Source organism: Sarcophilus harrisii, chromosome 1 (assembly GCF_902635505.1).
Source record: "Sarcophilus harrisii chromosome 1, mSarHar1.11, whole genome shotgun sequence".
In the NCBI taxonomy this organism is placed as follows: Eukaryota; Metazoa; Chordata; class Mammalia; order Dasyuromorphia; family Dasyuridae; genus Sarcophilus; species Sarcophilus harrisii.
The window spans coordinates 712,981,798-712,991,699 of NC_045426.1; the positions used below are offsets into that span (position 1 = coordinate 712,981,798).

The 9,902-nt window shown below is 57.3% G+C and overlaps 1 protein-coding gene across 1 annotated transcript; it reads right to left on the reverse strand.

Moving 5' to 3' along the window:
* Positions 1 to 3,936: 3,936 nt before the first annotated feature.
* On the reverse strand, positions 3,937 to 9,447 carry SLC7A4 (solute carrier family 7 member 4). Its single transcript, XM_031949049.1, has 3 exons — positions 8,188 to 9,447; positions 5,354 to 5,462; positions 3,937 to 4,585 (listed from the first exon to the last, which is right to left on the reverse strand). Exons 1-3 carry the CDS (start codon positions 8,830 to 8,832, stop codon positions 4,392 to 4,394), a joined length of 948 nt encoding a protein of 315 aa, XP_031804909.1. The 5' UTR covers positions 8,833 to 9,447; the 3' UTR covers positions 3,937 to 4,391.
* Between the last annotated feature and the right edge of the window lie 455 nt (positions 9,448 to 9,902).

Sequence of the window (9,902 nt, forward strand, 5' to 3'; positions counted from 1 at the left end):
CGACCTCGAGTCTGGCCGCGGCCGTTACTGCTCATGGGACCCAAGTGATTTAACCTTTCAACCTCAGCCATCAGGAAGCACTGATTAAGCACCGACTGTGCCGGGTGCAAAGGCAAGAATGGAAGGGTCGCTGCCCCCAAAGGGGGCACCTTTTCTCAGAGGAGACGCCGCGTACGTGTGTGAGCACGGAGAAGGAATATGGAATAAGGGGGAGCCCCCACAGGCGGGGACCAGGGAAAGGGGGTCCTGAGGCCCTCCAGGCAATGAGGACAAAGGCTCAGTGGGGGGAGGTGAGGAATGTGGCGGCCGAACCCCAGGACCAGCCTGGCCGGCAGAGCCGCTGGAGGGAATGAGGAGGCAGGAAACCCGGCGACGGCCGGGGGGCAAAGGGCTTTAAAAGCCAAACAGGAGTTTATACCTCCTTGCAGGGCAATAGGGAGCCACCGAGGGTTACTAGGCGGGGTCCAGTTCATCCGCTTCCTAAGAACGGAAGAACCTGGGCAGGGGGGCACAGGGGCAGGCCCCCGCGCAAGGCCCAATAAAGCGCCACCAACGACCGACCAGAGGAATTAATTTATAATTCAGGAGAGGAAAAAAGATTTCCAAGTCCTTTTTGGCAGAAGCAGTGGCAGAAGACCGGGCTGCGTTAAGCGCCTTTCGGCCCCTCTTTTTTTGTATCATCCTAGATCAACGAGTAGGGTAGCAATGGCCAACACAGAGGCCGTGAGGAACGAGCAGAGAGGGGCCCTTGCTCGCCCCCTGACCCGAAACCCGGCCCGGGGCGAGAAAGCCCCCACGGATGCGGGACGACCCCCCCAGGCGGGCGGAAAACCCACCCGGCTTCCCCCGAAAGTCCGGGCTCCGGGCCCAATGCCCCTGGGGGCCCGGGCCGGGCCCCTGGCCCCCCAAACCGGCCCAGAACCCCCCAGGCCGGGACCAACCCTTCCAAATTTTCCCTCTCTAAATTGATTTCTCCTGGGGCCCCGGAACCCTCCTTCGGTCAGCCACGGGGCAGCCACTTACCCAAACCCTTTACTCTCCCTCCTTTCCCTGGGCGGCACTTTCTTGGGTCCAACCCTTTGTCCCTTCCTGGGGCCCCGTCCCGAATCCCTTAATTGTTGTGGGTTAAATGGATGCCCAAAAGACCCCCCTTCTCCTCCCTCCACTCGGTGCCTTGGTTCCTCTGGCCCCTTCTCCCAACCCAACCCCGGAAAGGGAAAACCACCCTCCTCCCCCACCCGCGGGCCCCTCCCCCTTCAATTCCCCTCCCCCTACAGCCCCCCCCCCCCCAACCCCTTCCCCGGGGGGCCCCCCCGGATCCTCCTCCCCTGCCCCCGGCCCAGGGCCCCCCCCCCCCCCCCCCCCCCCTTTCCCCTGCCCAGCCCGGGCGCCGAACCCCCCTTCCCGGGCCCGGGGCCCCCCGCCCCCCTTCCCTGGGGCCCCCCGCCCCCTCCAGACCCCCCTTCCCCGGGCCAGGCCTCCTCCCCCCCCCCGGGCCAGCCCCCCTTCCCCCAGGGGGCCAGGGCCCAGAAATTCGCCACCCGGGTTTGCCCCCGGCCCGGGGCCCCCCCCGGCCCCCCCGGGCTCCTGGGCCGGGGCCCCCGCCCGGGGCCCCGGCCCCCGGGCCCCCCCGGGGCGGGCCCCCCCCCGGGCCCCCGGGGGCCCCCCCCCTCCCCCCCCTCCGGCGGGGCCCCGGCCTCGGCCCCCCGGGGCCCCAAAGGCCCCCGGGCCCCCCCACGGGATCAAGGCCCTTGCCCCCCCCCCCCCCCCCCCGGGGGATCCCCCTTTCCGGGCCCCCGGGGGGGGCAATCCCGGCCGGAAGGCCTCCCGGGAAAAGGGAAAGGGCCCCCAGCCCGGGGGGGGAATTCCCCCACCCGGAGGGCCCCGGGGGCCCGGGGCCCCCACCGCGGGGAGGGGGGGGCCGGGGGAAAGGGGCCCCCGGTGCCCCCACGGAAAGGGCCCCGGGCCCTTTCCCGAAAGGGCCGGGTGGGGCCCTGCGTTGGCCCCGAGCCCCAATTGGGCCCGGGGGAACCGGGGGCCCCCGCCAAAAGGGAATTTGGGGCCCCGGTCAGGGCCCGGGCCCCAAGGGGAGGGGAGGGGCCCGGGGGTACCCGCCCCGGGGGCGCCCGGCCCCCCAAGGGGGGGGGGCCCCGGGGGGCCCCTTCCCGGGAACCCCGGGCCCCGGGGGGGCGGGGGCGGGGCCCATGCTTTGGGGGGGGGAGGGGGGGCCCGGGGGAAAAGGGGCCCAGGGGGCCCCCGGGGGCCCCCCCCCCCGGGGACCCCGGGGGGGGGGGGGGGGGGGGGGGGGGGGCCGGGAAAGGGCCGCGGGGCCCCGGGTAGAAAAAACCCCCCCTAAGGGCCCCGGGGACCGGGGCCGGGGGCCCCCCAAAAGGGGGGAGGGGGGGCGGGGGGGGGGGCCGGAGGCGTGACTAGGCTCCTGATTGGCTGGGAGGGAGGGGGGAGGGAGGAGGCCTAGGGAACATCGGCTCGGGCCCAGGGACTGGGAGGCTCTGGCGCTCTCCGTGGTGCTGAGGACCTGGGGAAGGGTTTGCGGGGAAGAGGAAGGGTTAGCAGAGGAAGACGGGCTCGAGCTGTAAACCCCCGCGGAGCATCCCTGCAGAGACAACGGCCAGCGGAGGTCAGAGGAAACCCGAGAGCCCTCAGAGGCCCAGACGCTCCGTGCTCAGCCGAGCTCCCCTCGCCCACAATTCAAAAAAATCGGAGGCCCGGGGGGGGGGGAGGGATCGTGGTTATCCCATTTCACAGAGGAAGAGACTGAGGCTTCTCAGAGTGGAACTTGATGGCTAGAAAGAGATGGAGCCAGGACTCGCACTCAGCCCTTCTCCTGCCTCCCTGAACCTGGGCCACACACGTACACACACACAGATCACATATACTGGCACATGTGCACAATGCACACGGCAGATACCACATGCACGTGCGTGCGATCCGTGCACAAACACCACAGCAAGTGCACACACGATCCCGTCCCCGTGTACAATACCTATAGATACCACCTGCACCCACATGTAATCTCAATGATGGATTTCATGTGCACCTTACAATTTCGCACATGTGTCAGGTGCACACATCAACCAGATACCACACATGGCGGTGCATATACCACCACAGCATAATGCCAAAACATGTGCCACACATCCTTTGGCCCACTACACAATGTACACACGTAGATATTTTGCACAAATGTACAGGTGCCCACACAGATGCTACAATGCACCATGCATGGAACCGTCACTCGTGGGTGTTGCATTCACACAATGATGTCACATCACCGCAAAAGCGTGCACACACCGATCCTGCCCGTGCAGTTTTGATGTACACATCTTTCAATATGTACATTAGACCCGTTATCGTTACAGACACAGATACTGCAACATACCATGCAGTTATTGCCGTATACACAGGTACCAACACACAAAGGCTCATCTTTTTACAGCTTTACACCCCTTTCCCCACCCCCATTAGAATGTGATTATTGGAGGGCAGGACATGGGTCTGGGGCCTTATTCCCATCGTTTAGTCCGGTGTCCGACCCAAAGAGGAACCTTCCGGATGCTTTGTGACCTGATTTGGGGCCTGCTGCTGAAGGAGCAGCGGGCTGGGCCACGTGGAAGGAGTCTTTCCGACTCATCCTCAGGCAACCAGAGGAAGGAGCCGGCTCCCCCAGAAGCAGTTATTTCAGCGCTGATCCCGGTGGCTGCTTCAGGGAGCCTGGCGGAGTGGGTGCTTAATGATGCTCATTCACGGAGCCGCCTGCTCGGCCCTCAGGGTGGCTGCAGAGAGGTCCCAGACCCAGGAGGTCGAATCCGAGCAGAGAAACCCGGGCTCTGACGGCCCCTCCACATCTGGCTCTTTCCTTTTCTGGGCCCCCAGCCCCATGTTTGTGGAGAACAAAGAAAGAAAGTACAGCGTGGGTCGTTGGTATCGTTATTAATATTTTCCCCTTAGCCCAATGTCGGGTGACGGCTGTCTAAATGGTGTACAGCACCAGCAAAAAAAGCGTCTGACTGCTGCTCATCAGTCACCTTCAAGCTCTCCAAACTCCTGCTCACCTTCTGGGCCCTCGCAGGCCCACGTGACTCACTGCAAGCAAGGGCACCCCTCTGGGTGCTCCCTCTGGCCCTCCGCCCCCCCCCCCCATGTCCTAGAGACAGACAGCTCTGGGCCACTTCCAGAGTGGCTTGTTGTAGGGGCCCCGGGAAAGGGCAGGGAAGGTGGGTAGACGAGGACACCGTCTCCCTCAGTATTCTTCCTTCCGGCTCAGAAGGAGGCTCCAAGGATGCTGGCAGAGAGGTGGAAGGGTCGGGGGAGGAGGGGCCGGGCCCGCCAGCCCCTGGCAGTGAGGGCCGTTCCGAACCGCGTGGTGGGCGTCAGCTGCTGCTCCCCGGGCTGTTGGCGCTGGGGGGAGGTCCTGAGGTTTCTTGGCTGGGGGGCTGCACCGTCTCCACTGTCCCTTCCAGGCTCCCGCTAGGGAATACCACGTAGCGGGCAGTGCCTGAACCCGGAGGGTCCTGCACGTTCTCCTTGCTGTGCCTGATTCCATAGCCAAAGTAAACGCCAAGTCCTGCAGGGGAAGAGGAAGGTTAATATCCCCATCAGGCCTGGGATGGTGGTGAAGGCCTAGAGGCTGGGGCACACCGGGAAGCCTTGGGAGCCAGGAGAAGAGAAATCTGGAGAGCACATGGAGCCCCCACAGCATCCAAGAGGCTTCTGGTCCAAACATTACGTGATTAGCCTCTGCCTGAACACCTCCAGACATGGGGAACCTCATTTAACAACTATGTCAGTGTTAGTTGTTTTCTTTGTAATCCTGTGCATTTTATTTTCTGCACTATTATGAAAAGGGGTAGCCAGACTGTCCAAACAACTCGGTCAGATCCACCCCCTCGCTCTAGAGACTCTCCTCTGGGATGCCATTAACAGAGAGCTTCTAATTCTAAGGAGCCTGGGATCCAGAGGGAAGGACCCCAGCCAGATCAGGACAGATAAGACTTGGAAGGTTTCCTGAAGGCTTCCATGATCTACTCCCTCCTCCTCCCCAATCTGAGCCTTCAAAGTGAGCCCCAATTAGATGATAAAATGGCGATGGTTTATTTGAAAGGGATAAGGCCCCATCCTCAGGGCAGGGACAGAATATACACTGGAAGCCCCTTGAGGCCAGGGGACATTTATTTTTGCCTTTGCTTCTCCAGGGCAGAACATGTACCTATTGCAAGCACTTGACCCACAGCCGCTGTCTGCTGCATTAAAGCACAGTGATGTGGGGAGATGACCATGGTCCCAGCCCCACAGAGACCTCGTTGGCCTCCCAGAATGACACTGAGATACTCACCTAGCAGCAACCAGACAGCAAAGCGCAGCCAGGTCATATAGCTCAGTTTCATCATGAGACAGATGTTCAGGAGGATGCTGAGGGCTGGAGTCAGGGGCACCCAAGGGATCTAGAAGATAAAGCAGGGCAAGGCTCAAGCACAGCAGGGTGGGGAGAGAGTGGGAGAGGGGAACTGGGCAGCTGTGTGTGTGTGGGGGGGTGATCTGCTCAGCCCCCTTCCCCAAGGAAGGAGTGACTCAAGTATACCAAGATTATCAGCTTAACCAAAGCTTTGCTCCTTCACTTGCACTGGCTCCTCGTTACCACTTTTCATCTCAAAACCCCTTCAGCCTTCACCAAGGGTGAGAAGAGTCATCATTGTCTCTGAAACCAATTTTCTTTGCAAGTATACAAACAGAAGCGGGAACAGCAAAGAACTTGCAGGTGGTAGGAGAGTGAGTGGGCAGGCGTATCCTAGAGAGGATTCTAGGGATCCCAGAGGTGAACGTGAGGAGCGTAGAGGACTCTGAACATTTGTGCTGCAGCAGTCATTTAGTCAGTCAACAAGCAGACATTACGTGCCACTGTGTGACAGACGCTGTGCTAACCACTGGGATATTGTGCCTAAGAATGTGAGTGCACCTTGGAAATAAATGAAAAACTATATATGAAGTATCCTCAGAAAAGCCCCGGGCTAAATAAAACCAAACTCATTCTTTCCCAGAACTTCCCTGTCCTGCCCTTCTCTATTACTGTCAAGGGCACCCCCCTCCTCCCAGTTCCTCAGACTCCCAACCCAGGAGTCACTCTAAACTCCTCCCAGTCCATTTCCCTCCACACAGACATCCCTGCTGTTGCCAAGGCCTATCCATTTCACTTCTGCCATAGCTCTTGTCCATTTCACCTTGGCATCATAACTTGTCAATTTCACCTTTGTAGCATTTCCACCCCGCCTTTTCTTGTCCATTTCACCTTTGTAAGATGCCTTGTCTATTTCAGCCTCTGCCACCTTTCTTGTCCATTTCACCTTTTCAGTATCTCTGTCAATTTCACCTTTTTAGCATCTCCACCCCCAGATTCTCTTGTCCATTTCACCTTTCAGTATCTGTTGATTTCACCTTTGCAGCTTTTCTTGTTCATTTTACCTTTATAATATCACTTCCCTACGGAACCTCCTTCTCTCCTCTGATACTGCCCCTGATCTGGTGCAGATCCTCATCACCTCATACCTAAACTATGACAAGATGGGGGGAGAAGGTCAGGGAAAGGGAGACCTGCCCGCTTTAGGTCTCTTCCTCTCCAATCTATCCTCCACTAAGCCACCAAAGTGATCTTCCTAGATCCAATAGGATCATCCTCTATTCAACAAAATCCAATGACCTTCAGGATCAAATATAAAATGCTCAGGTTGGCATTCAAAGCCTCTATCTTTCCAGTCTTAGACCTTGCTACCCACAACACATTCTTTGCTACAGTGACGCTGACCTACTAGCCAGTCCACAAACAAGACCCTCTATCTCTGTGATTTGGACATATTTTCTGTCTGTTCCCTATGCCCGGGACACACTCCCTCCTCTCTTCTGACAATTGACCTCCCTGGCTTCCTTGAAGTCCCAGTTAAAATCTCATCTTCTATAGGAAGCCTTCCCCAGCCTCTTTTTAAGGCCTTTTCTCTGTTATTATCTTTAGTTTATCCTACAAATACTTTTCTCTACTTAATTGTCTTCGTGTTGTGTTCCCCATTTGAGTGTGAACTTCTTGAGGCCAGGTGAGGAACTCTGAATGCCCAGCACTTAACACAGCTGCCTGGCATACAAGTGCATTAATAAATGCTTATTTACTGACTGCTTTTCATCTCTTGCCTTCTTTCAAGAATCAATTCAAATTCCACCTTCTGCAGCCATCCTTCCCCATGTATGGAATAGAGAGAGATAAAGTGAAGGACTTACAGGGATGTATGAATTCTTTTTCTGTATTTTATTTTCATTATTTCTGTGTTTCCCCTACGACCTGTATAATATGTGCAGGCTCATATCTACTTGAGCCTTGGCCAGCTAGAAACACATTTACTTAACCTGAGCTGATGACATTTATCGATATTTAGTCTATTAGCTGGACCACTGTCTGCTTGATTAAGTCTGAAGGCCTGACTTTCTGTTTCCTAGAAATCAGGAGATTTCGGGGAAATAGAAACCTTCCATTCCAATCTCTCTGAATAGCAACAACCAATTAGATGTCTCCCCCTCCCCTTCTCAATGCTCTCTTACTTGTGATGTAATTAATCTCTTATAAAAAAGCTATATATCTTTGCTACTTCTTTAGCCCTCCTACTGCGAGCTCTCTTTTTCTTATCTCACGATGGGACGATGGGATGGCTCATCCTCCAGAGGTTTTCAATAAACAACTTTCCTGCCTTCTACTGACTGATCTCTGAGTAATCATTATGGGTAAGAGTTTTCTTCATCCCTCACACCCAGGCCCCCTAGGCCCCTTATTTACTAATACCTTCCTCTTACAGATGATTACATATTGCCTCACCTACTAGAATGGCTTCCCCCTTTGAAGACAGGGACTCTCTTTGCCTTTGTGTGCTCAGTGCTTCACAAAGTACTTGGCACACAGTAGGTGTTTAATAAATGCATGTCTGCCGCTTTGCACAGAGCTGGTGGTGGTTAAGTGGTACTGACAAGTGTGTGTGACTCAATGAGCACTGAGATGCCACTAAATTGGGCAATTCTGTGATTGTTGAAAAGAGGAAAGTTAGAAGGGAGTGCAAAAGCAAGGGGAGGTTGGAGGCAGCTGAGGAAGAAAGGCTCCCTGAGAGGGTGGGTTACACAGAGAGGAAGGAAAGTTACCTGGAAAGTGTCCTGGCTTGGCTGCTGCTGATGGGCCCCGAGGAGGAGAAGGCTGAACAGAAAGACCAGGCTGCCGAGAACCAGCAGGAAGATGGAGCACCATCGGGGCAGGTGCAGCGGGGAATCCCCAAAGAGAAGCACGCCGCTGAGCCCAAAGGCGGACACCATGAGGCCCGCCAGGGCCCAGGTGACAGAGGCCCCCGAGCCACAGCGGGTGCTCAGGAAGGGCAGGTAGGGCCGCCAGGCTAGCTTGAGCTGGCCCGGCTCGGCCACCTCGGCCTGGGTGGCCCCCACCAGCTGCAGCCTGTCAGAAAAGGACTCGTACTGCTTGGAGGGCGGGCCTGGGCTGGATGGGCCCGGGGGCGAGCTGGGGGCCGGGGCTCTCTGGAAGCGAAGCACGATGATGCTGGCGGCCACAAAGGTGTAGGCCAGCAGCGTCCCGATGGACAAGAACTGGACCAGGGCCTCCAGGTCTAGGATCAGGGCCAGCAGCGCCATGAGGCTCCCGAACACGACAATGGCGATGACCGGCACCTGGGTCTTGGGGTGCACGCGGGCAAACACCTGGAAGAAGAGTCCATCGGTGGCCATGGCATAGACGATCCTCGGCAGGGAGAAGAGGTTGCTGAGCAGAACGGTGTTCATGGCTGGGGGAGAGACCCAGAACCAGGTCAACTCAGAGGAGGAGGGGGAGGGAGAGGGGGAACTCAGGGGCAAGGTCAGGGGGCTGGAAGGGCGCCCTGGGAAAAGCCCAGCACCTGGGTCACTGGGGAGCTGCTGGGGCTGCTCTCCCAACCCCGCCTGCCCACCAGAGCGGGTAATGATCTCATACACTCACACATCCTCCTGTGTTAGGTCACTGGCTCTCCACAAGAACCCAAAGATAAGTGCTATTATCACTCCCATTTTACAGATAGGGAAACTGAGGCTGGTAACGGGTTCGGTATGTCTTCCTGAGTAGGACTCTGACTCTCAGCTTGCAGCAATCTGAGGCTCTAGTGAGAGGTCACCCCAGGAGCCCCCACTGGGGAATGGCCCTTACTCAGCCTCCCTGGGCCTCGACATCTCCATCTGTGAAATGACGGGACTGGACAAGGTCCCTCTTACTTCTCAGCCCAGTGACCCTGCGCTAGGACCTCTGAACCAGCTCTTGGGCTTAAATATTTGTGCAGTTCCCAACAGAGCCTGCAAAGCCGACTTGTGCTAGGTATATTTGAAGGGCAGCTGGGGGGCGCAGTGGCTACAGCACCAGCCCTGAAGTCAGGAGGGCCTGAGAGCAAATCTGCCCTCAGACACTTCACCCTTCCTGGCTGTGTGACCCCGGGCAAGTCTCTTACCCCCAACTGCCTCAGGGGGAAAAAAGATACATTTGAGACCCAGGTTAGTTTTTTCCCATTCTCCGGGTGCTCTTTGCATTGCTGCTATATTGATTTTACTCATCTAAAAGTTGTTTTTTTTTTTTTTTTTTTTTTATGTAACTGAAATTGTCTATTGCAACTGTTAAAAATACCTCTTCCTTCTCTGGCTAATTCATAACCGTGAAAGCTCTCGCCTGACCTGCGATTGTTTGTTTGACCCTCACCATGACCACGGAGACAAGTACTCTTGTTGTCCCATTTGGCAGATGAGGCAACTGAGGCCAGAGAGGTTGAATGGCTCCCACAGGGGTGAGCCAGGTCTGCTCAGACCCAGCCTCTCCCGAATGTGCCTCCTGG

What these genes read in the sequence shown, in the direction of transcription:
- SLC7A4 (XM_031949049.1), bottom strand. Translation starts at nt 8,832, where the DNA reads ATGAACACCGTTCTGCTCAGCAACCTCTTCTCCCTGCCGAGGATCGTC. An exon ending in CAAGCCAGGACACTTTCCAG is followed by an intron (nt 5,463 to 8,187) that starts GTAACTTTCCTT and finishes TTTATCTTCTAG; the next exon opens with ATCCCTTGGGTGCCCCTGAC. An exon ending in TGCTGTCTGGTTGCTGCTAG is followed by an intron (nt 4,586 to 5,353) that starts GTGAGTATCTCA and finishes CTTCCCCTGCAG; the next exon opens with GACTTGGCGTTTACTTTGGC.